We start from the raw sequence: 24,385 nt of genomic DNA on the forward strand, positions 1-24,385 counted from the left end.
TGTTTGTTTCTGTGTTTGTGTTTCTGTGTTTGTTTCTGTGTGTGTGTCTGTGTGAGAGAGAGAGAGTGTGCTTGTGCTTGTGTGTGTGTTTGTTGCGTGTGTGTGTTGTTGGGGGTGGGATGGGGTGTATCAACCATACTGATCAAATCCAGAGAGGTGATCAAAGCAGCGAGAGGTTATTTGGGAGATTGATGCCTTGCCTCCTTCCTTGGTCTCTATAATATTAAACAGATCGGGTGGATGGAGGCTGCTGGACGTTGGGTATTGGAGGGGCAGGGCTGCTGACAGCTTTGGCTGGGCCCAGGACTAAGTCATCTGAAAGGGCCCCTCAGCCTTATACGTATATAATGTAATGTTGACTCAGCTCTAGGGGCCCCTCTCTCCATGGGCCCGGGACAGCTGTCCCCTTTGCGCAGCAAAGTCAGCACTCCTGCATAGGCGATAGTGGAGGGCTTAAGGGAGGCGGTGGATGTCATCACTTTTAGCTGCCAGTGCGAGGTATACTTTTTAACCATCTTGAACTTTTTTTTTGTTTACCCCCTCTTACTGAGATTAGGTTGCATCAGGATTGATTTAATTAAATTAGATAAAGAAAGAAAATCCATATTAGCTCTGTGTAGTAACTACACAAAATGTGTACTATGCAAATCTTGCAAATAAATAAAGTAGAATTTAGCAAACATGGCGAGCCATGGCGTAATGGTTTCAGCATATTATGTGGATGGTATGTGTAACCGTGTGTAAGATGGAATGGACAATAGCTGCTTTATGGTTTTGGCTGCATTATATTGAACATGTTATTGGGAGATTTGTTACTGAGTAACAATCCTCTCACTCCCTCTCTCTCTCTCTCTCTCTCTCTCTCTCTGCGTTTGCGTGTGCATGTGTGCATGTGTGTGCACGTATCGTGTCCCCATAGGAGGAAGATAGCGAGGAGGAGCCTAAGCTGAAGTATGAGAGACTGACCAATGGGGTGACGGAGATCCTGCAGAAGGATGCGGCCAGCTGCATGACGGTCCATGATAAGGTAAGAACAAACCTAACGACAAGGTGGCTGAGGAGGGGTGTTTCATACCTGCGTACCACATGTGGTCAACATAGCCCATGGGGACCCAGGTTCGAATGCTGCCTGGGTCATATCCCAACTCCATCTCTATTTACTCCCATTATTTTCCTGCCTGCTGTCACACCGTCCTAGCCTGATGAAGGCAAAAAAAAACAAAGTAATCTACAAAAAAACAATGGCAAGGTCTTGGTTGGATTGTGTATGTTATGTATGGCTGTGACCACCCCAACAGCATGTGCTGTCAGTATACTGTATGTTTGCAGATTCCCAGTAGTCTGTGTGTGCGCCTGTGTGTCCGTGTGTGTGTGTGGGCGTGCATATGTGCGAACACTGTCCCTTCAAAAAATAAACTTGACATAAAAAATGGATAGATGGTCATGTAAAAATAGCCTTTTTTTGTAAAGAAACAAAGCAGACATGTTGTCATCTGGCCTACATGTGTGTTACTCACGCAGATGCAGGTATACAGTAGTACTGTGAGTGGATAAAGACATGCCAACTGAAAGGACAGTACCTACAATGTTTTTTTTTTTTTAAAAACACACAAAAAAGGGGAATGTTCACTTGACCATCCTGTATGGCGACAAGTGGAAGAGTAATGGGAAATGCAAGGCCAGGGGCACTGGAATGCTTTCACTAAAGTAAAGGGGAAAGTGACTATTCTACTACATCCGCCAAGTGAAAGCCTTGATCACAGTCCCATCGAGAGGCTGTGGCATTGGAAAACGCATTTTTGATTGTAGCGAAAGACCACCTTTCCAAATTCCAGTTGAAATCTCCCATAGGCTTGTCCACTTTACACGAATGAAAACAAATGGAAGGCCTTATAGAAGAGTGTCCAATGAAAACTGGGGGAACCAGCTGTGGGAAGGGTTTCAAGCATTTGTGTGATTCACACTGGCCACGTTTATATGACGTTTAATCCTGAATTAATCATTTCTGAATTAAATTATTCTGTCAAGTTTGCATTGAACTTTCATTTAATTCTGAATTGTGAAGTGTGTGCATGATGTTTTCAAAGCTGAATGAAATGTCTCATGTAAAGGAGGCCATTATGTCAGTAAGAATGTAATATTTACTTACCCCAATTTACTTAACCTCAAATACCTCATTCCCTCACTCACGTGGATGGCAATTCCCCATCCATACTGTCAGGTACCATATTTCATTCTTGTGGCCTAAGTGCTTTAAACTGAGAGGTGTGAAAGGTGTATAGCGGATCACACCATCCGTTGGTCTCTCCAGTTTGACCCAGGGCAGATATGACCAATTCATCTCTCTTTTTTACGCTCGTATTTTCTTCAGTTTCACTCCAACATCTTTGCTTTCTATTTCTCTTTCACTTGTATCCATCTTTCACCTGTGTCTGTTCCCAAAGCAGCATTCTTTCATTATTTTCCCTCTTGTTAAAGGATAACTTCAGTCAATTTCAACATGCAGTTGTAATTCTCACACTACCCTGGACTTGTCAGTACCTGAGTTTTTTTTCCTTCTTCTTCTTCAGCCTTTTCCAAGATCCTGGTCATTGTAATGGGGACAGCGGTTTGTTTACATTTCAAAAAAACATTTTTATTTATTCCCAAAAACATCCAAACATCCAAAAGGTTATTCAACATCAGCAGACAACTAGCTGCCCCCATTAGAATAGCTCATATCTCGGAAAGGGCTGAACCGAAAAATGCGGCATCACCGGGTACTGACAAGTCAAGGGTAACGTGAGCAATACAACAGCATATTGAAATTGACTGAAGTGGTCCTTTAAGGTCAGCGTGCAAGCTTCTTATTTTTCCCCTTTTTTGTATTGGCTGCAGAGGAGGACGCCATGCCACATTCTTGTCTTATAGTGCCTCTTTTGGTATTTGGTGGGGACAGCAGGGATAGGATGAAAAGCTGTATTCTTTTTTTTTCTTTTTTTCTTCTCTTTTTGTGTTTTTCTTGGAAGCTGGAAGAGGTGGGGGGGTTTGAGAGAAGGGGGGTGGGGGAGGGCGTGGCGTGGGCTTGTAAGGCCGGTGGCTAATCGCTGTGGCACTGGGTGCACTCATGCGCGGCTGCTTGGGAGGAATAGTCATAGCTAGTTATGTCTCCTCACCTGATGTTTTATTAACCACTATTGATTTCTATTCTTTTTTTTCTCTCTTCTCCTCTCTTCTCCTTTCCTTTCCTTTTCTTTCCACCATTCCTCCGCTCCCTAGGGATTCTCCCTTCTTTAAAAAAAGACCAAAAAAACCTCTCTCTTCCACGGTCTCTCTCTCTCTCTCTCTCTCTCTCTCTCTCTCTCTCTCTCTCTCTCTCTCTCTCCCTCTGTCTCTTTATCTTTCTCGCCAACCTCGCCGGCCAAGCGAAAGCAACCTTGTGCGAGTACAAGGCAAAGGGTCCTGATTTTTTTTTTGTATATGTGAGTCCTTTCCCTTTTGCTCTCCTTCAATTGTCCTCCCCGTCATCCCCCCAAACACACACACACACACACACACACACACATACACACACACACATACACACACACACGTTTCTACCTCCTGGCTGGTCTTAGTGCATCCACACGCTAGCCCAAACACACGGCAGGTAATGCCCACATTGCCCTGATGCTGCCTTGTTATTTTAAGTGGCCAAGAATGGGAATTTAATGTGAGCGCCCTCTCTCTCTCGTTTTCTCCTTCTCTCTCTCTCTCTCTCTCTCTCTCTCTCTCTCTCTCTCTCTCTCTCTCTCTCTCTCTCTCTCTCTCCCTCTCCTGGCGGTAAATCCCTTTAAGAGTGTCCGAGGCCAGCCGGCCCTAGCCACTTATTTATTTATTTGGGACTGATTTTATTTGTTTGGAGATGATGTGTGTGTGCGTGTGTGCGTGTGTATTAGAGGACGAGGTGCATGGTGTGTGTGTGTGTGTGTGTGTGTGTGGGAGAGGACGATGTGCATGGTGTGTGTGTGGGAGGTCCTGTTGGATATGCTCAGCTGTGCCTGTAAATATAAGCATTTCATTATGGACTTCAGTGAAGCGTGGGGGTGGGAGTGGAGTGGGGGTAGTAAGGTGGGGTGGTGTTGGGTTGGGTTGGGTTGAGCCACTTGCCACACCTAGTGGACACAACAGGCAGAGCAGGCTGTGTGAGGTTTTTTATCGAGAGAGAGAGAGAGAGAGAGAGAGAGAGAGAGAGAGAGAGAGAGAGAGAGAGAGTATGTGTGTGTTTACACACTCTTGTATTAAAGCTAAATTAAGCATTCCCCAGCAGCACCTTTTTAATCCTTCTCTTTCCACACCTTAGTGACCACCACTAGCTGTATGGGAGGCAGAGGTGGTGTCTTGACGATATGGCCTACCTGTCAAGATAAGCTACAAACCAGTCCTGCTATTGGTCAGGTGTTAGGGTTAGGGTTTGGGACATAGAGGTAGAAAATAACACTAGAGAGGACCCCGCCCCCCTTTTTACGGCAATCTGTAGCGGCCATTATCTGTAGGTAGATCAGAGAAATGGAAATTAACGGAGAACGAGGCTCACCTCTGTCAAAAATGGCTTAATCATGTGAAAATGTCCATCAACACGCTATACAAGGACAATAGTTGAAGTGTGTTGCCAACTATGTTCATAAAAGATATTATTTGATTTTTAAATGTATTTTATCGACTCATATGATTTAAGTAGATATTTAGCCTGACATTTAAAATCTGGTCTTTGATGAAAGTGTTACTTCATATTTACACAGTTTTAGTCAATTTCTTGACAGGGGTGGGCGTGTTCTCCATTGACTTGCATTGCCTCAAGGTACCTACACTACCTACGGAAGTTGGGAAGCTCCAGCTGCCATTTCCCAGTGCTGTCGCAAATTGCTGTGTCCTCTCTAGTGTTATTTTCTACCTCTATGGTTTGGGATATGGCCAGTGATGGCCAAAATGCATTCATTAGTTACAATCTACTACCACATATTCCAAATGTCATTGTATTGCATGTCCAATTCAACCAGGTGGTCATTCAACCAGCCAATCACCTGGCTGAATTGGACAGGTAAAACTAAGTGGTAATTGTGGCACAGGAATCACTGGATAGGATGGCCCATGGGCACCGGTGGAGGTGCGACAGGCAGCAATGCCCAGCAGGTATTAACAGTTACCTGTACAATCCTGTTAACCCATTTTAGCCTAAGCCCTTTTTGGGAAAGGTGCCCTCTCCCTATTAAAACCTAAATATCTCAGCCTCCGAAGCACATACAAACATGAAATAAGTTGCATTTAAAAGCTAGAACCTTCATTTTACACTAGAATGTGCTCATGCAGCTCTGACATACCCACATTTTAATAAAACAGCTCAAATCTCAAGAACCTTAATTAACCCTGCTTTTATTGCTGTGCAGTAGGATATAAGTGGCATTAAGAATAAATAAGCAAACAGGAACTTGTATTCAGATTAACTTGCCTTCTTGGTGGTTCGTATTCAGCATTTGTTTTTGGAAAAATGTTTAATTTTAAAAATCGGGCTAACGACGGCCCTGGACAGTGACAAAGGACAGTAGCAAAACAAAACAAGGACAACAAAAACAAAACATGACAAATAGACAAGACAAGAAAATAAACAATAAATATATAAATAGATATATAAAAACAGAGCAATGGTTCACTGAGGTCTGATTAGTTTTGGACTTCAACCTCTGTCCTCCACATGGTGAATAAACAATTAGCCTTCAGAGAAGAGAATCACATCAACGTGCCAGCCTATAATAAAGTAACAATCATGATATGTTTCCTAATATTTGTTTGTGGTGTTTGTGGATTTTTAAAACAATGTATAATATTGTCAGTAAATAATAATCATTGGTTGGTGTGCTACGAGCAAAACTGTTCAGGCATATTTATGATTTTTATTGGTCAGTCTTGTGTGTTTTTTTCCCAATACCAATTTAATTTCTTTTAAATTGTTTGGTGGTGGAGGAATGAAATTTGCAAACTTGCCCACTCAGTTAGAAAACACTCATAAACTCTTAAGGTGCTATGGGCAACGTGCGTAGCGCATATATTATGTTGATTCCTAAACCACCACTCCCTCTCCCCTGCACACACACACACACACACACACACACACACACACACACACACACACACACACACACACACACACACACACACACACACACACACACACACACACACACACACACACACACACACACACACACACACACACAGAAAAGAAGTGCCATTTCACACGGCACTGCACTGATAAATGGGGTTTTCCGTCCCCTTGCAATTTCACACTTTTTTGGCCCCAAGGGTCTAGTTACCCCCCACCACTCCCAAACCTCCACCCCTCCACACGCACCCCATCCACCCAAATCTCACTATGAGCCTCCACCTCTTTTTTAATTCCCCCTGACCCCCCCCCCCCCCCCCACAACACCCCCCCCCCCCCAACACATTTTATAAATCCTTAAAACGTATGCAAAATGCTGTGCGTTTTCCCAACCCTTTATTTGTCTTAATACATAATAATATGCAGTTTATCCTCATATCTCATGTTACGCTCTGTTCTGTTTCTCTACTTTTTCTCTCTGCAGTTTCTGGCGCTGGGCACTCACTTCGGAAAGGTGTACTTGCTGGACATTCAAGGAAACGTCACTCAGAAGTTTGAGATTGTAAGTTATGACCCCTTGTGCTGCGATCTCCTTTCCCTTTCCCCATCCCGAGCCTCATCACCTCTCCTCCTTCTGACCTGACACGCTGTCCATAAGTTAACAGTAAAGGGGACGCAAGGAGGGATAGCGTGGCTTACACATGCACTTCCACGCGGTTGTCTCTCAAAGCCCATATAGATTTTTTTGTGTTAAGTTGTCAGTTATCGCTGACATTCCCCTACGTAGACTAGTATGCTTCAAGTCTCTTCCTGTTGTTGTTTTGTTGTCTCATTTCATAAATCACATCAGACAATGTATAGATGAAAGCAAAAAAATGCATGTTCAAAAAAGTGTGCATGTTCAGATGTGTGTGTGTGTTTTGTTTGTTTTTGTTACACACAAATCTCATATTCGACACAATTGTCTTGAGATGTGATTGTAGCACTTGTCTTCTAGTCTGTAAATGAGAGAGAGAGAGAGAGAGAGAGAGAGAGAGAGAGAGAGAGAGAGAGAGAGAGAGAGAGAGAGAGAGAGAGAGGAGAGAGAGAGAGAGAGAGAGAGAGAGAGAGAGAGAGAGAGAGAGAGAGAGAGAGAGAGAGAGAGAGAGATGTGATCTGTGTAGGCTCACCCCCCCAGCAGTCTGTTCTGACTTCTCTTGACATGGGCCCTCATGATGCTGTAGAACCCCCCCCCCTAACAGGCACATACACACACACACACAGATCACAAATACAATACACACACACACACACACACAGTGCACACACACACAAACACAATGACACCCAATCATACACCTCCACCCCTCACTCCACCCCCGTCATCAGGTGCCTCTGCTCTGGTGTGATTTGTCAACTTGTGTCTCTTTCTGTCAGAGTCAGGTGAAGATCAATCAGATCAGTCTGGACGAGAGCGGGGAGCATGTTGGGATCTGCTCAGAAGATGGCAAGGTGAGTCCACTCCACCACGCGCTCTCTGTCTCTCTCTCTCTCTCTCTCTCTCTCTCTCTCTCTCTCTCTCTCTCTCTCTCTCTTTCTCTCTCTCTCTTTCTCTCTCTCTGCTCACACTCTCTCATACAATATTCTTCCGTCCACCACATGCTCTGTCACTCTCCGTCTCTCTTTCTCTGACTTTCTTCTCTCTCATACTCTTCCTCTCCCTTCACTGTTCTTCCCATTTTCCCTCTCCTTCCATCCCCATCATCTCCTCTTCTTCTCAGGTGTGCTATGCTCACTATCTTTTTGCAGCTTCTTTTTTTCCCACTCTCTGTCTTTTTTATCATGTGAAACTTCTTTCCTTGACCTTTGGTGCTCTTTTCCTGAGAGGTGACTGACAGCAGTACCTTCTACTCTACACTGTAGTGCAGAATATGTTGAGACGGACTCCAAAGCCAGATATACTCCATCACCAAAACCAACAGCACAGACTGATACTTTCACTGCAGGTACTATGCTTCAAGTTAGTTAGCAGTGTTTTTTGTGCAAATTTGCTTTCTTTAGTAGGGAGAGATTTGGCCAACTTGAAATGTACAAATTTCTCCTCTTTTCTGACCTTTCATGTTTTTTTCCTGCGAGGAGTACAGGGATTAAAGTTTTCCGTCGCTATGACGGATTTCCGTCAACTGGATTTTCGTTTGGACGGATTTCCGTCCTTATAATTCATGTCAGTTAATTTACAATTTTTACTTTCCAACTGAACTCAAATCGAGAGCACTCCTGGCCATGAGAAGGGGACGAGAGGTGTGTTTGGTGCACGGATTTAGTTTTACACTCCAGCACCGGTTGTGTCATACAACAGATTCACTCAGTAGTTTTGAGCCATCCCCTGGTCCTCCGTGTTCCAAAAAAAAAGTACACCAGCGGTCAACAATTCGGTTGCGGCGCAGCGCGAGAGATTAAAAAAATCAAATAGCCAACATTGTTGCTGATGGCAGAAAAGAAAATAAGTGTAATACTATGTCTTTAAAGTGCAATGACAATCATTAAACGGGTTGGACTGATATTCTTATATGGGCTAATAATGCGCATGGAATGCATAGCTGGAAGAAGGTAGGACACGTATGTTTCCATTATCATTGCACCTGCCGTGGCGATAGTTAGAAAAAAAAAAGAATAGTTTACTTCAACTGCGCATGATGTCCTTTTCATGAAGGGTTTTTCTTTTAAGCATTGTTACTTTTACTAACATTATTCATAGCCCCAATGGGACGGCTATCATTGGCAGCTAGCTAGAATATACCATGCGTAATAACATGCGTTTCATCCTCAAAGTTTAGCGCGTTTGTCTGGCTACGTGTAGAACTAGCTGTAGTTGTCTTTCTGACAACGGATAATTTACAGTCTCACCTGTAATCATAGCATATTAACTTTGTTGTTGCCGATATATTTAAGAAATAAGTTGAAAATGGGTTTCATTTTACAGGGGTCACGGAGGCTATCCTTGGCAGAGCCAATATTTTATGCCACGTCTTGTTCTGGGAAGCAGTGTTCTCCTGGCTGGTCAATAATTGCTGTTTCGGTGTTTGTTTCACGGCTTGTTGTAGGCTACTCTGTGATGCTATTTTTGCTAACTGGAATAGTGTGCAGCAACAGTTGTGTGTGCTCGTTTTTGAGTGGCTCAACGTCTTCTCGGACTATACGCTTCGTTTGAGTTCAGTTATTTGCGCACTGCGCACTCAGGACTGATAGGTGGGTGATTTGTCTTGATTCGAGTGGAAAGTTGCGCGACAAGCTTGGGAAAGTGTGCTACTTTTGTTATATAGACGTATGTCTGACTGTGTCGTGTCTGCTTGCGTCGTGTCAGCTTGTAGGATAGAACAAGAGTGCGTGCGGGAATCGGGGACGTTTTTTAAATCAATGGTAAGCGTGTGCCTGGCACCGCACATCGAGAAGCAAAAAACTACCGGTAGCCATAGGTTTTCAAAACGGTAGAATACAAGAGGTAGACTACCGCACCCTGTTTGTAAACATCAACAAGTTATTTGTAACAGGACGAATAGTGAAAAACATACAAAATAACCAACTAGTTTAAATGTCAGAAATACAACTGCAAGCAATGCGCAGTGCTTTCACCAGAACAGTGTTTGCCCATTCTGATGGGAAAGTCAAAATATAGCCGCCTACTACAACAAAAAAACCATAATGGGATCACTGTATCAACGCATTGCAATTCCAAGTCAATAATTCTGTGATATCAGCTAGACCATTTTGAAGCAACACTTAATGTGAATCCATTCTGCATAATGTTGTGAACAATTCATAAACAATGGGTAGAAATAAGAGGAAATAACCAAAACATGCCCCAAATTGCAGTTCAATGTTTGCAGTCTGATATAGTATCCATTATCCCTCCATTCTCGGCCAGTTCTTGTCAATCTGGTGGCCTAGGCCTGCCCCCTTTCCCTCTTTCATTTTTTTGTATTTAGAAATTGGCATCTGTAAACATAGCATAGCATCTGATCTAGTACCTACAGGTACATTCATACTGAGTGTGTATATTGGCCTACTGAGTGTATAATGAATATTCATTACCTCCACCAAGGAGGTTATGTTTGTTAATGTGAAGTGTAAAGTGTTATGTTGGTTGAAGTTCTGATTTTGTGGCACTTTTTGGTATTACTGGCGCCCTCAATACATAGGCCTATTCTGCTCCAGGCGACTGCCCTGTCTGCCTATGCCTAGTGCTAGCTCTGGCACCATTCCTTGCATAAAACCAGTGTATGTTTCGTTATGAGGGCAGAGCCTGGCTACATTGGTTTTCGTTGGGTTACGGAGTGATACTCGATCGGGTGCCTAACCGGTAAAAAAGTTCAGTCAGATGACTTTTTTTTGCTTTAATCCCTGGGAGTAAGGAGTACTCCAAAGTCGGGTAGCCTCCATCTCCGAAACGGCAAAAGCAGCACATATACCATCTTTCTACATTCAACATTCTTATGTAGGCCTACTCTCCTTCTTGTCTGTGTGTGAACCATTGTACATGAAAGGCAAAGGCAAATCTTCAAGTTTATGCTGCTTTCCCTCACGTCACAACCATATCACGAGGTAACCGCTCCATAGCGGAGCAAGACGAAGGGGTGGTACAGCAGTCCAGTCACAACGCAGAGCAGTTCTACATATCATCAAGGCCTACAGTTATCAAAGGGTCTTAAAGGACGACAGCAATGTGTTTAGTGTTGCGATGGGAAGTTTGGAGTGGATCATCACCCTAAAGCCAGGCTCAAACTACACGGCCACAACCACCGAGACAATGCCCGACGTTCTATTTCCAGTCGCAAAAATCAAACACTGTTTGATTTCTACGATTTTCGATCGGCAACTCTTTGAGCTGCCAAAGTTCTATCTAAGAACGTCGCACACAACGAGGAAATCTTTCCCGACAATCGCTTGCGATGGTCCTGGGGGGTAACGCTCCACCAATTGTCGTAAGGGGGGTTTTCAGCCGAGAATCGGACCGATAGTCGTGTAGTTTGAGCCCGGTTTAAGTCTTGTGATGGTCATGTTAACACACAAACAGTAGGGACTTTGGGAACAGGGGACTCTGGCTTACATCTGACCCAGTAAGACACGGCCCCTGTCATAGATTAGCTGTTACCAGAATGGCAATGCCCAAGTCATACGTATTACTTAAGGCCCTGTGTGCTGTCATAGTGGTGTCGTACTATGTTAGTAAAGCTTTTTCAGTGAGTGTTTCACTTTTCCACCTGGTGCCTTTGTCCCCTCTCTCCTGACTTCATCTCCCTTGTGTCACTTTTCTCTATCCTGATATCTCATCATCGATCAGCACGTTGTCTATACTGAAAGCATTGCATTATATTGCTCATTATATCGTTGCAACTTCTTACTTGAAGTTAGTTGAGACACTGATGTGATTCAAAGGAATGGCATTTCGTTCAGTATTTGCTTTGCTGGTGTGGTGTTGAATGAAAACGAAGAAAGCTCTGAGTCTTAGAGTTTTGTGATGGTTATGTCTTTGGGGACAAGGTGTGCTGTGTTGCGTTTCAGAAACACATGGCACCTTGGTCTCCTCTCCTCTCCTCTGCCGCTCCTCTCCTCTTCTCTCCTCACCTCTCCTCCCATCTCCGCTCCGCTCCGCTCCGTTCCTCCCCTCCCCTCTCCTCTCCTCTCCTCTCCTCTTGACTCCTCTCCTCTCCGCTCCTCCTCTATCCTCTCAGCTCCCCTCCTCTCTCCTCCCCTCTCCACTCCTCTCCTCTCCTCTCCTCTCCTCTCCTCTCCTCTCCGCTCCTCCTCTTCCCTCTCCTCTATCCTCTCCTCTCCTCTCCTCTCCTCTCCGCTCCTCCTCTCTCCTCTCCTCTCCTCTCCTCTCCTCCTCTCCTCTCATCAGCTCTCCTCTCATCAGCTCTCCTCTGATCAGCTCTCCTCTCCTCTCCTCCTCTCCTCTCCTCTCCTCTCCTCTCCTCTCCTCTCCTCTCCTCTCCTTTCCCCTGACTCCACTTGTCCTCTTGTGATCACTATCACGTTTCTCCACCCTGATGTCCCCTCATTGATCAGCACCTGCCTGTTATCAGCGCGCACACACACACACACACACACACACACACACACACACACACACACACACACACACACACACACACACACACACACACACATGCACGCACATGCTCGGCTGCAGAGATATCGGTGACTGATAGCGACTCCTCCACTAGTCCTGCGAGCGGGATACAAGATCTTGTCTCGGCCAACACACCTCTTGCCAATTAAAATCGATGTGCCGAACGGACATCGTCCGCCCTCTCGCACTGTTAACCCCTAACCCCCAAATCGCACTGCTCTTTTAATGGAAGCTGATGGCGGTGATAGGCCAATAGGAGATTATATAGTGTGTAGCAGCACTGGGGTGGAGGTAGAAAAGTTTTTTCCCTTTATTTTGCTGCCTTTAAACAGATATACTTGCTTTCTTTTTTGTGTCTGCGGATTTTTTATTTTTTTTATTTTTTAAGGAAAAGAATCTGCACAGCTTGGAGGTAGACCCACCCCCCTCTGAGCAATAGTTCAACTTTTTCCACGTCTGTTCTGGAGGGAGTTGAAGGAACGGTGTGAGGTGGTGTTCCTGCCTTCACCCATAACCAAAGATATTTTGAGCGGCGAAAGAGTGATTATTTTTTCTCTTTGAAAGAAGGAGGCCGCCATAGGAGGAGGTGGCGAGAGGACATTAGGTGTTATCTTTAAAGTTGCCCGTGGCTGCTGGGCAGGTTAGTCAGGGCAGGGGGGGCTGAGAGGGCACAGATCAACACAACACCTACTCAGTAATTGGCCACCCCAACACTTAATGACAACAAAACATCCCTCCGAGCTCAATTCATTCAACTTTCAACATTCAACTTGCTTCATTTTTCTTTTAAAATTGTGGAATTGTGGACGTTCCGCTTTAGTTTTTATTGTTGTCTGACCCTTTGTCTTTCTTGCACCTGTAGTTTGGAAGTGCAAACCACCACCTCTAATTTTGACTGGTCAAATCAAACTGCGAAAAGGTAAAAAAAAAATGAAAAATAAAATAGAAATGAATAAAATAAAGGTGGAATCCACTTAATGAAAAACTCCCTCCTCTGTCCCGTTTCTCCCTTTCTCAGTTTTTCTTTCCATGCACTTCCTAATGATTCTGAAACCATCTTATTCTGTATGTGTGCTTTCCACTGTAGTTTTGCTCCTGCTGCCCTTCTTGCAAGCCCACAGTGCCCCGACCGGCCCGTACGATATATCATCTAGATATTTGGCACAGAGTAGCCTTCATATTTTACATTATGTGCATGTCTTAAAAATAGACCACGCAGTGAAAATGTAGTGAGTCAGCGAGTTGCGACATCTCATCATGTTCCTGTACTGGCCATTTGTATATAAAAACTAGCACAGGCAGAGACTAGCTGCTCTCGGGCCACGATTAGCTGTGTTGGGTCAACCATAAAAGGTATTTCAATCAGACACCATGGACTGGGTCTGACTGGACACCAATTCGTAAAAGTATTTAGAGCAACTGATGCTTTGACTGTTTGGAGGGAAGAGATACACACATGGGCCATCTTAACAAGATGTTGGAATAGTTTGTGTTAGCATTGAAGCAATTATGGTCATACGCATCACAAGATTTATCCAGCCCAAACATGCAATAATTTATTTATTGAAGTCAAAGCCAGAATACGGTAGACCTCCTGTACACATGAAACATACTGCACACCTGATCCTTTGCTATCTTTTAAAAAATATTTTCCCACAGGTGCAAGTTGTTGGTCTTTATACACGTGAAGGTTTCCATGACAACTTTGACTGTCCAGTAAAGGTAGGCATTTGTTCGCTTTTGTTTCCAGCATCCTTTCTAACCATAGGCATGTTTTAATTGAAACTGAATAGATAGAATGTAGAAAATAATAAATGTTGAGTATTAAATTGTATTATGAATATTCTGAAGTGTCCAAAATAGTCTCATTTATATCTTACAGTAACTTATCAAATTATCATGAAGGTACTGAATCGTGCTCATAGTGCTTATCATACAGTACAAGACATTTGATGTAGCCTGTCATCCAGCCGACTTCATATTCAGATGGCTAAACTACAGGTTTTGTATTTAACCCATAGAGAGTAGGTGTTCTCGCCATGGTCTAGTCTGGCCCATTAGTCTGTGTGTGTGTGTGTGTGTGTGTGTGTGTGTGTGTGTGTGTGTGTGTGTGTGTGTGTGTGTGTGTGTGTGTGTGTGTGTGTGTGTGTGTGTGTGTGTGTGTGTGTGTGTGTGTGTGTGTGTGTATATGTGGGTGTGTATATGTGGGTGTGTATATGTGGGTGTGTATATGTGTGTGTTTTCTCATGTGGGTGCGTGCGTGCGTGCGTGTCCGTGTCTTTGATCTGCTGGGCTTCTCCGCAGGTGGTGGCTCTCCATCCTCAGTTCAGCAAATCCAACAACAAGCAGTTTGTCACCGGGGGCAACAAGGTGAGTCCAAGGAGTGTTGCGCATCGCGCCGCGTTGCACTCCCGGAGAGTTTGAAAGCAACCCCTTACACACATGCACACACACTCGCGCACAGTCTCACACTCACCCAAACACACGCATGCCGGCGCGCGCACACACACTCACGCACAGTCTTTCACACACATACACATACACACACCCGCACACACACACACACACATGCATGTGCGCACACACATATGCACACGTACACACACACTCTCTCTCATACACACACACTCACACACACTTGCGCGCGCACACACACTCTCAACAGTGGGCAATCAAGAACAGGTGAGGTGGCGAGGGGGTCACACCCTGTTTGTGTTTCAGTCCAAAGTGGCGTCTTGATCTGAGGTCTCATCTATCTATCTGCTCAAATGGTGTGCACTGGTGAGGTTTGCATGAACCCATGTCATACCAACCACTTTAAATGGGTGCACACACTTTGCCGCTCTCTGGACAAAGTGATGCCTGTTTCTCTTTTTTAATGTTTTTTAAGCCCACTCACCACCATCTTGGGATGCTCTTTGTGTTTTTTTTCGCGTGGCCTGAATTTATGGCGGGATGGGAGCTGCTTCCATTGTTTCACCCAGTTCGCCCAATTTCTCTTTTATTTTTGCTCTTTTTATCCCCCCCCCCCCCTTTTATGGTGAATTGTTCTCGGGTTTTTTTCCATCCTCCTCCTCCTCCTCCTCCTCCTCCACTCTTCCGTCCATCCCTCCCCTTCATCCCTCCTCTTCTGCTGTCAGGAGTCGTGAAAGGCTCTTACCATGGCGGCCTCTCTCTCTCTCTCTCTCTCTCTCTCTCTCTCTCTCTCTCTCTCTCTCTCTCGCTCTCACAGGCGGCTGATCTTTGAGTGAGAGTGGCCCATTTTCCCCAAAGTGCTGTTCTCCAAGAGAGAGAGGTGTTGTCTCTCGGAGCCCAACAAATAACAGTCATTACCCATATGACCTGTACTACTCTCTCTCTCTCACACTCACACACACACACTTACACGTGTAGGCGACCCACACTTTTGCGCTCAGTTTCTATACAAACTAGCGGGTTGATTCGCACGTATCTGCAATTCAGCCTGAAATTCAACCCAAAGGACATCCTTGGGCGCCGCACCACCACTCATGGACCGTTGTATTCCTAATCGCACCTTTTCTACTGTTTTGGCTTTTCTCCTGTCTTTCTTTACTTTTTTATCGTGGTCTAACAGCTTGTTGTATGACTACTGTAAATGGTATTGCAAAGCGCATTTTGAATTTTACAGAAACTTAAAATGAGATTACATACAGAAGTATTTTTTTTATATTTGCACATTGTGAATAGCATATTGAGGTGTTTATTTACAGGAATGCCAGATTTTACAACGCTTAGGACATTTGGATACCAGTGGTGAAGACATTTGATGTGGCAAATTATTCCACTTATTCACACCCTTATCACCACATTATATGTAAAGACTACGCGCCCACACCGACAGACAAACACACACACGCACACACGCACACACACACATCTAAAAACCCTCCCATCCACACTCCCCTACCCCCACCCCCATTGCACGCATGTGTGACGTACCTTTTGACCCAATGGAGGTGCCTTCAGTACAATGAGAGCTCCTCCATGCTCCTCTCCTCTCCTCTCCTCTGCTCTCCTATGCTCTCCTCTCCTCTCCTCTCCTCTCCTCTCCTCTCCTCTCCTCTCCTCTCTGCTCCTTGATTCCTCTCCTCTGCTCTGCTCTCCTATGCTCTCCTCTCCTCTCCTTGACTCCTCTCATGTCATGTCCTCTCATCTCCTCTCCTCCCCTCCCCTCTCCTCCCCTTTTTCTCCTCTCCTCTCGTTGACTCCTCTCCTCTCATGTCCTGTTCTCTCCTCTCCTCTCCTCTCCTCTCCTCTCCTCTCCTCTCCTCTCCTCTCCTCTCCTCTCCTCTCCTCTCCTCTCCTCTCCTCTCCTCCTCCTTGATTCCTCTGCTCTGCTCTCCTCTGCTCTCCTCTCCTCTGCTCTCCTCTCCTCTCCTACGCTCTGCTCTGCTCTGCTCTCCTCTCTTCTCCTCTCCTCTCCTCTCCTCTCCTCTCCTCTCCTCTCCTCTCCTCTCCTCTCCTCTCCTCTCCTCTCCTCTCCTGCTTTCAATCGCCGCCTGATTTGAGTCCTCTTTCCTGTGGCTTAAGGCTGCCATAATGCACCCTCGCCACAAAAATCAATAAGGCTTCGACTGAAGACACATCTTGTCAAAGGCAATTCAATTCGCTGTGCGCCGGGCCCCACCGAGTGTGTTATCCCCCCCCCTCCATGCTGTGCGCTGTGATCTGTTAACATAGCCAAGGAGGAGGAGAATGGAGGACATAGAATGGAAGACGCCGCACTGAAGGGTTTCTCTCCCATTTCCCAAGATCCTTTTCTTTTCCCATCTATCTCCCGCTCTGTCGTTTTATCCTTCTGTCTGTATCTCTCTCTCTCTCCGTCTCTCTCCCCCTCTCTCTCTCTCCTTCTCCCTGTGAGCTCCATCCACTCGTCTTTAATAAGAGTTTGTGTATGTCTTTGAGACTGTGCCTCTCGAGGTGTGTGTCTCTCTTTCTCTCTCTCCCATTGTGGCTATTGCCATCTCTCCTGTCAGGATTTCTTTTCTGGCTCTCGTGGGAGATACAGACATTATCATAACCCCCTTCTGTGCTCCTCTCCTCTCGCACTCGCTCTTGAAAGGAAAGAGGAAAAGTGGATGTGATAGGATTTGGCTCCTCCAAAGTGTATCTTAAAGTCGTAATGTTTAAAGACACGAGTCATCATCTCCAAATAGATATCTTTTTTTTCTGAAGGGGGCATCTCAAAGACTTGGGAAAGGAAAAAAGAAAGAAAAAAGAGAGCATTCAAGGAAGTCAGTGTAAGTATGCACACAGGGACAGAGTGGCACAGGCATACCCAGACTGATACAGGCCTAAAGGGAAGAGGCTTTGGATCTAGTTATCAGCAACAAAAAAGCATGAAGGCAGCTGGGCCTAGTGTGGCCTAAGAGTTACGGAGATCGACCTAGAATAGGAAGGTGGCAGGTTCGAATCTAGCCTGAATATCATCGACTTCCAAATGTCTTCGAGACGTGGTCTGACCAAGAGCATAACAATGAACATTTCCCAAACGGCATGATTGACCCACCTCCCTTGGTTTGCTAATGTTTTTTTGCTTCCCGACAAAGTGTGAGGAGTTCCTAATTTTTCGGGAGCTCAGAAAGTACTTGCATTGCTCTTGACCTGACTAGTAGCAACGCTGAAGGTGTTGCGTCGCTAGGAGGGCACGGCCTGGCTAGTTTGAATCCCATGTCAGACTACGTATGACTGAAATGCACTTGAGCAAGGCACCCAGTCTTACCCAATCTCCAGGGTCTGTAACCCACACGCTGTACCTAAATATCTTCAAGTCGCTTTAGATATTTAAGTGTCAGCTAAGTGTAATGTAAGGTAATGTAATGTTAAGAAATATGTGTGGCGAGATCAGAGTGTATCGCCAATTTGTGTAATGTCCGCTGTGGCTCTTAATTAAAAGCTTAGTAATCTAATATCTGTCAGTGTTGGCGGATTGGAGAAGATGGTGGCACAGTGCTCTATATGTGCGCCAGGGTTTTTATTGACACGCAATACAGGAGGAGCCCCTCCTCGTTAAAGGCACTTAGCGTTCCATTTGGGTAATTAAGACACACTTGTCCATAATGGATTTTTCAGTCCGCGTGCGGAGGAGGACGGCTAGAGAAGGGAGGGCATTGCATGCTGGATACCCGGCCAGGGAGCGGGCGGGCGAGCGACTCGTCTGTTGACTGTGCTCTACTGCCCTCTTCTGGTTGACGTGTGTCATGATACAAACATGCAGAAATCATTTTCTTGGAATGTAATAAATGGCACCATTTTATTTGATGACATTTCTAAATGTTCATCTGGAATCACTTGAAATTGATTGAATTTCCATGAACCGATGCTGATGAGGCTCTGGCCAATTGAAATACTGAAGTGAATACTGTTTCACCTAACATTTGAGCTTTCTTGTTTGTTTACCACAACACAGTTTTTCAGTTATTCTACCCCAGGTTGTCTTTTGAACCAATGATAAATAGTTTTAAATCTATAGTCTAAACATTATCAGCACTCATAAATGCTGTATATGCCCCGATGGTAACATGTTGAACTTGGTGCCATAATGTTGTTTTGCTGATCCCTGTTGTCCACAGCTGCTCCTGTATGAGCGTAATTGGCTTAACCGCTGGAAGACGTGTGTGCTGCACGAGGGGGAGGGCACCATCACCAACATCAAGTGGAGGGCCAACCTCATCGCCTGGGCCAACAATGTGGTACGTCATTTCCTGGGGAAGTATCTCTACAATATATGGTGTACTGTAAAACATGCAGAGATGTTTAAACACTTAGAGAGCACTCTGGTACCAAATACACTCTAGAAGATTTTAAATGGACGCAACCTGTGTCTTGCGTACCCCCCTAAGCCATTTTGTAATACCATGAATACTCATTTTGGAAATATCGTCCTGGTTTCCAATGTGACTACGCGCTCCATACATTTATTACTATTATTACATTTTGCATGTACTTGCTGCAATGTGCTCACGTACCTGTATACTACCTACGCCTAGTTGGGATTCACTGTTCTAGAGATCTGCTTTAAATTAGAGGTTACAAAGTAGTGAAAGTGAACCTGTAAGCCTGAGGAAGCCGGGGCCTGACTATGTATACTTAGCACTTTGCTCAGAATTTAACTTTCAAGCCCTCCTACCCAAATTTCCAGAAGAAATCAGACAGCAATTTAGTCTGTGCATGGTTCCCTGTGTGCAAATGTGTGTGTGTGAGTGTGTATATGCAGATGTATGTTAGTCTGTGTTTGTGTTTGACTTTGTATATCTTGTGTGTTTGTGTGTGTGTGTTCGTCTCTGGCAGGGAGTGAAGATCTATGACATCAGCACTAAGCAGCGCATCACTAACGTCCTGCGTGACAACGCCAGCCTCAGGCCCGACATGTACCCCTGCAGCCTCTGCTGGAAGGACAACGCCACCCTCATCATCGGATGGGGCTCCTCCGTCAAGGTGTGTGTGTGTGTGTGTATGTGTGTGCGTATGTATGTGTGTGCGTGTGTGTCACGGTGTGTGTTGGCTCAAATTTGTGTGTTGGCTCAAATTTGTGTGTTGGAGATACAGCCTTTTGGTGTGTAAAATCCAATTTCTAATCCCCTGCAAAAATTACCATGATCCCCTCCTCAGACTCTAAGAAATCAACACTCTGCCCAGTGCCTAATACTGTGTCCACCTTATTCCTGGCGTTGCTGCTGGGGCAACAGAAAAGGGACGCAATTTCCGGTTTAGCTGAAGACCCACGTAAACAAATGGGCTACCTCAGCAGTGATTTAAACATGCTGGTTTTATTTTAAATGAGATTAAGACGCTCCGGAACAAGTCAACACATTCCATACAAACTGCATTTTTGAGTCAAATGTTATCTGAGGACACTTTTTTCCACATCGTAATCCCAATCCGTAAGTGTAGACTGCAGACATTTTTGAAGTATGATGGCCCTTGCTCCCATTACAATGTGATGATTAATTGTCTTAAAAATGCCTCGGCAGATAAGTTGCATCCAGGGAAAACTATGCAGACGTGTAACCCCTTTTTCGTGCATGGTGTCACTGGAGCTGGCAATAAGGTGGCTATGTTATGCATATTGTTTTCCTAGATATGTGCTGTGAAGGAGAGAGACCCCACTGAGATGCGGGACCTACCCAGCCGCTACGTGGAGATTGGTAACTTCTCCTTTTTGATCTTAAGATGACGTTCAAAAAGTGTGTGGAAATGTCAATGTTTATTTTAAGTAGAACCGCATTTCACTTTTTAAGTAGAAAAAAATGTTAAACTGTTAAACTGCAATATAGAAACCAAGACATTATTGTATTGTGGGAGGTTGTTCTAAGAAAGCAATGTGTTGTAAAAATGTGTAATAATACCGATGTCCTGTGGTGTGCAGTGTCTGCGTTTGAGACGGAGTTCTTCATCAGTGGCCTGGCCCCCCTGGCAGATCAGCTGGTGACCCTGTACTACGTCAAGGAGAACTCTGAACACATGGTGAGCTGGAGCATCACCGCCTCAACAAAGTCATCAAGACAGCAGCTACACTTTTTTTGTCAGAACTGACTACATTTGATAATAAATGGATCCTCTTGAGAAACCTCTTGAGGCTGAATATTAAGAAATCCTAATTGTCATACGTCAAGGTGAACACCAAACACATGGTGAGATGTAACATTTGGTGTTGTATACGTAGTATACTTGGTCATTTCACGCATAGGGATTATGATCACTTACTTAAGTTTAGGAGCATAGTTTGTTGTGTGGTCTATTACTCAGTGGTTTTGAAAGAAAGAAAAAATCTTGATGTACTGTATGTGCCATGTCATTATGATATTGTGTGTGTGTGTGCGTGTTACTAGGATGAGGAGTTCCGTGCGCGGCCACGCCTTGACATCATCCAGCCATTACCTGAGACCTGTGAGGAGATCTCGTCTGACGCTCTCACCGTCCGCAACTTCCAGGACAACGAGTGCAGAGACTATCGGCTAGGTAAGCTATGGTGTAGAGTTGTGTTCAGTAGAAGTAGAACGTAAAACTTTGTGTAGTTTGGCACTATTTAACAGCATTAATTGCTAGTGTAGAGAGTGAGATGCCAGTGTAGTGATGTGGTGTGATGCTTCTCTGCTGTGACTGCAGAGCACTCCGAGGGGGAGTCGTTGTTCTACATCATCAGCCCCAAAGACATCGTGGTGGCCAAGGAACGCGACCAGGACGACCACATCGACTGGCTCCTGGACAAGAAGAAGTACGAGGTATGACATGTAATGGCACAAACACAACAAAAGTCACTACAGCAGTATCAGCGACAGAAATAATTGGCTTTTTGTGGAGGAGTTGGCGACAGAAGAGACAAAAGCGATTTGAGTAAGAGAGGTGATTTTAGCGACAGTTTGTAGTTGAACCTCAGCGAATATTATGCAAAAGAGCTATGATGCGGTTCGCAGACAGCGGCCACAGCCAATTGTATTGTCAGAATGCTTGCATTCTGCTTGCATTCTGCTTTTACGATCATACTTTTGTGGCTCTTGCTATGAGAAGACAGTCTAGCGACTCTTTGTAGCTTTTGTCTCTTGGTGTGTTTGCAGGGCACGGCTAGCTGCTGTAGCTAGGCTGTACCTGATTATTGTCAAAGCAATGTTGAGAGACAGTAATTTGTGTAATCACCGACCGATCACATCACAACACGCAACACCGATCGCAACTCAGCTCATCACAACACTCCTGTTTCTTTCTTCGCTAGGAAGCGCTAATGGCAGCCGAGATCAGCTTTAAGAACATCAAGCGACATGACGTACAGGTACTGTAGCTATTCTGTCTCTGGAGTCAAACTATTTTAGGACCCACCTGCTAGCTTGTCTTTTGTCATTGGGAATTCATCTTGTGACCTCTATGTTCCTGCAGAAAATTGGGATGGCATACATCAATCACCTGGTGGAAAAAGGAGACTATGACACAGCCGCCAGGTAGGACGGATGGATATACTATACTGTATTGCTCTCTTTCTCTTTCTTTCTCTCTCTCTCTCTCTCTCTCTCTCTCTCTCTCTCTCTCTCTCTCTCTCTCTCTCTCTCTCTCTCTCTCCTCACATCTCACTCTATCTTTATCTCTGTCTCTGCCTCTATCTTTCTCTGTAGGCCAACCTCTTTCTCGCTCTGTTTCTTTCTTGTTCTTGTCTTTTTCAGTGTATTATTTTATATTCCCTCAGCCACACACGGACATCGCATCGCATCCAGGTACAATATTTGTAAACCTGCCATTTATTGTTGTCTTCATGCAGGAAGTGCCAGAAGGTCTTGGGGAAGAACATGGAACTGTGGGAGAACGAGGTCTACCGCTTCAAAACCATTGGCCAGCTGAAGGTAGGCCCAGACACTCATGTTATTGAATTCACAATACATACGTACGTTTTAGATTTTTAAACTCGAAATCATTGTAGTGGTTTATTTTTTAAGAAATACACCTCTCTGCGTCTCTTTAAGTGCACCTACATTTCATTTTGTAATGCTGTGTACCATAACCATTTGCTGAGTCATTCAAGAAAATCAACATAAATGATAACACAATTCCTTCTGCTTCCTTCCCAGTGCTGTACTACTGTATAACCCAATGGTTGTATATTCTCTAACCTGTGCTTGTCCTCCATGTGCTGTACCTGTAGGCCATCAGCCAGTACCTACCTAGAGGTGATCTGCGGCTGAGGCCAGCCATCTACGAGATGATCCTGCACGAGTTCCTCAAGACTGATTATGAGGTTGGCAGGTCACCCCCATTCAATAGCCCATTGCCATTATTTTTATATATATATATATTATATATATATATATATATATAGTCAAGTTATATATATATATATATATATATATATATGTGTGTGTGTGTGTGTGTCAGTTTATCTAAGCCAATGATTGTACATTCTAAGTCTATTTACTGTATTATTGTTATTTGTAGTTACATAGTATGTCTTTGACTTTATTGTCGAAATGGAGAGCAAATGTGTGCAGTACTTTACCTTTCAAAATGTATGTTGGCCAGACCCAGGTGACCTGTCTATGAGACAGTACAAGGCGAGAGAGAAAGAGAGCGAGATAGTGTGTGTGTGTGTGTGCGCGCGCGCGCGTGTGTATCTGTATGTACGTGTACAGCACTTCAATATGTGTGTGATTCGTGTGTGTTTGTGTGCTTTCCCCTCACGTCACGCAGGGCTTTGCCACGCTCATTAGAGAGTGGCCCGGGGAGCTGTACAACAACATGACTATCGTGCAGGCAGTCAACGACCACCTAAAAAAGGACCCCAGCAACAGCACCCTGCTGAAGACCCTGGCTGAACTGTGAGTGAGGGCCGGGGACGGTTCCTTTTGTCACCTCTTGACACCCCCAGGGGGACATGCACAGCAGGAGAGGTGTCAAGAGCACGAGATGGCTGGCACCGCGCTCCGTGTCACACATTTACATAATATGAAGAGGATTTTCAGCACAGGCACACAGGGGAATGCTTTTGTTTTTTGTTTTTTCTTGGCTTTGGTCGTAGTACAGTCAGGGCAATGCAATGCTATTATGCTATTATTCATGTGTTTTCTTTTAAGATTATTCAAAAGATAAGCTTATTTGTGGCATTGTCCTCTGCTTTATGAATATGCATATGCATATACAAATAAACACCAATAAATTAATTAGGTTCATGAAATTTAAAGGTACACTGTGCAAACTTTTTAGTTGTTTATTTCCAGATTTCATGCTACCTATTCACTAATGTTACCTTTTTCATGAATACTTACCACCACCATCAAATTCAAGTATTCAAGTATTCATTATGACTGGGAAAATTGCACTTTTCATACATTAAAAGGGGGATCTTCTCCATGGTCCGCCATTTTGAATTTCCAGAAATAGACATTTTTAGCTGCAAAAACCATACTAGAAAATATTAGTTTATTACTTAGTAAACTTTCATGAAAAGATCAAATTGGGCAATAGGCATCCCAGTTTCAATGAGCAGCATAGTTACATTACCTTTTTTGACCATTTCCTGCACAGTGTACCTTTAAGTATACGAATGGCCACAGATTTTCAAAGAGCTGTGATCAATCTGCATCCTCAAGGACATGCAGGAAATGCATCAGTAGCAGGAGCTGCTGCTGAGCTCTGTGTCTCTCACATTCACA

The 24,385-nt window shown here is 44.5% G+C and overlaps 1 protein-coding gene across 1 annotated transcript in view; it reads left to right on the plus strand.

The window, feature by feature from the left end:
* vps41 (VPS41 subunit of HOPS complex) overlaps positions 1-24,385 on the plus strand; it is a 38,933-nt gene that overhangs the window by 4,940 nt on the left and 9,608 nt on the right. The window contains exons 3-18 of the mRNA XM_063207065.1: positions 920-1,027; positions 6,603-6,680; positions 7,535-7,609; positions 13,890-13,952; positions 14,535-14,600; positions 18,824-18,943; positions 19,542-19,688; positions 20,332-20,398; positions 20,620-20,717; positions 21,083-21,212; positions 21,360-21,475; positions 21,964-22,020; positions 22,125-22,186; positions 22,501-22,582; positions 22,882-22,974; positions 23,424-23,551. Of these exons, the coding sequence (XP_063063135.1) occupies positions 920-1,027; positions 6,603-6,680; positions 7,535-7,609; positions 13,890-13,952; positions 14,535-14,600; positions 18,824-18,943; positions 19,542-19,688; positions 20,332-20,398; positions 20,620-20,717; positions 21,083-21,212; positions 21,360-21,475; positions 21,964-22,020; positions 22,125-22,186; positions 22,501-22,582; positions 22,882-22,974; positions 23,424-23,551 (1,490 nt within the window). The remainder of the gene's footprint in view (positions 1-919; positions 1,028-6,602; positions 6,681-7,534; positions 7,610-13,889; positions 13,953-14,534; positions 14,601-18,823; positions 18,944-19,541; positions 19,689-20,331; positions 20,399-20,619; positions 20,718-21,082; positions 21,213-21,359; positions 21,476-21,963; positions 22,021-22,124; positions 22,187-22,500; positions 22,583-22,881; positions 22,975-23,423; positions 23,552-24,385) is intronic.

Source organism: Engraulis encrasicolus, chromosome 9, assembly GCF_034702125.1.
Source record: "Engraulis encrasicolus isolate BLACKSEA-1 chromosome 9, IST_EnEncr_1.0, whole genome shotgun sequence".
Taxonomy (NCBI): domain Eukaryota; kingdom Metazoa; phylum Chordata; class Actinopteri; order Clupeiformes; family Engraulidae; genus Engraulis; species Engraulis encrasicolus.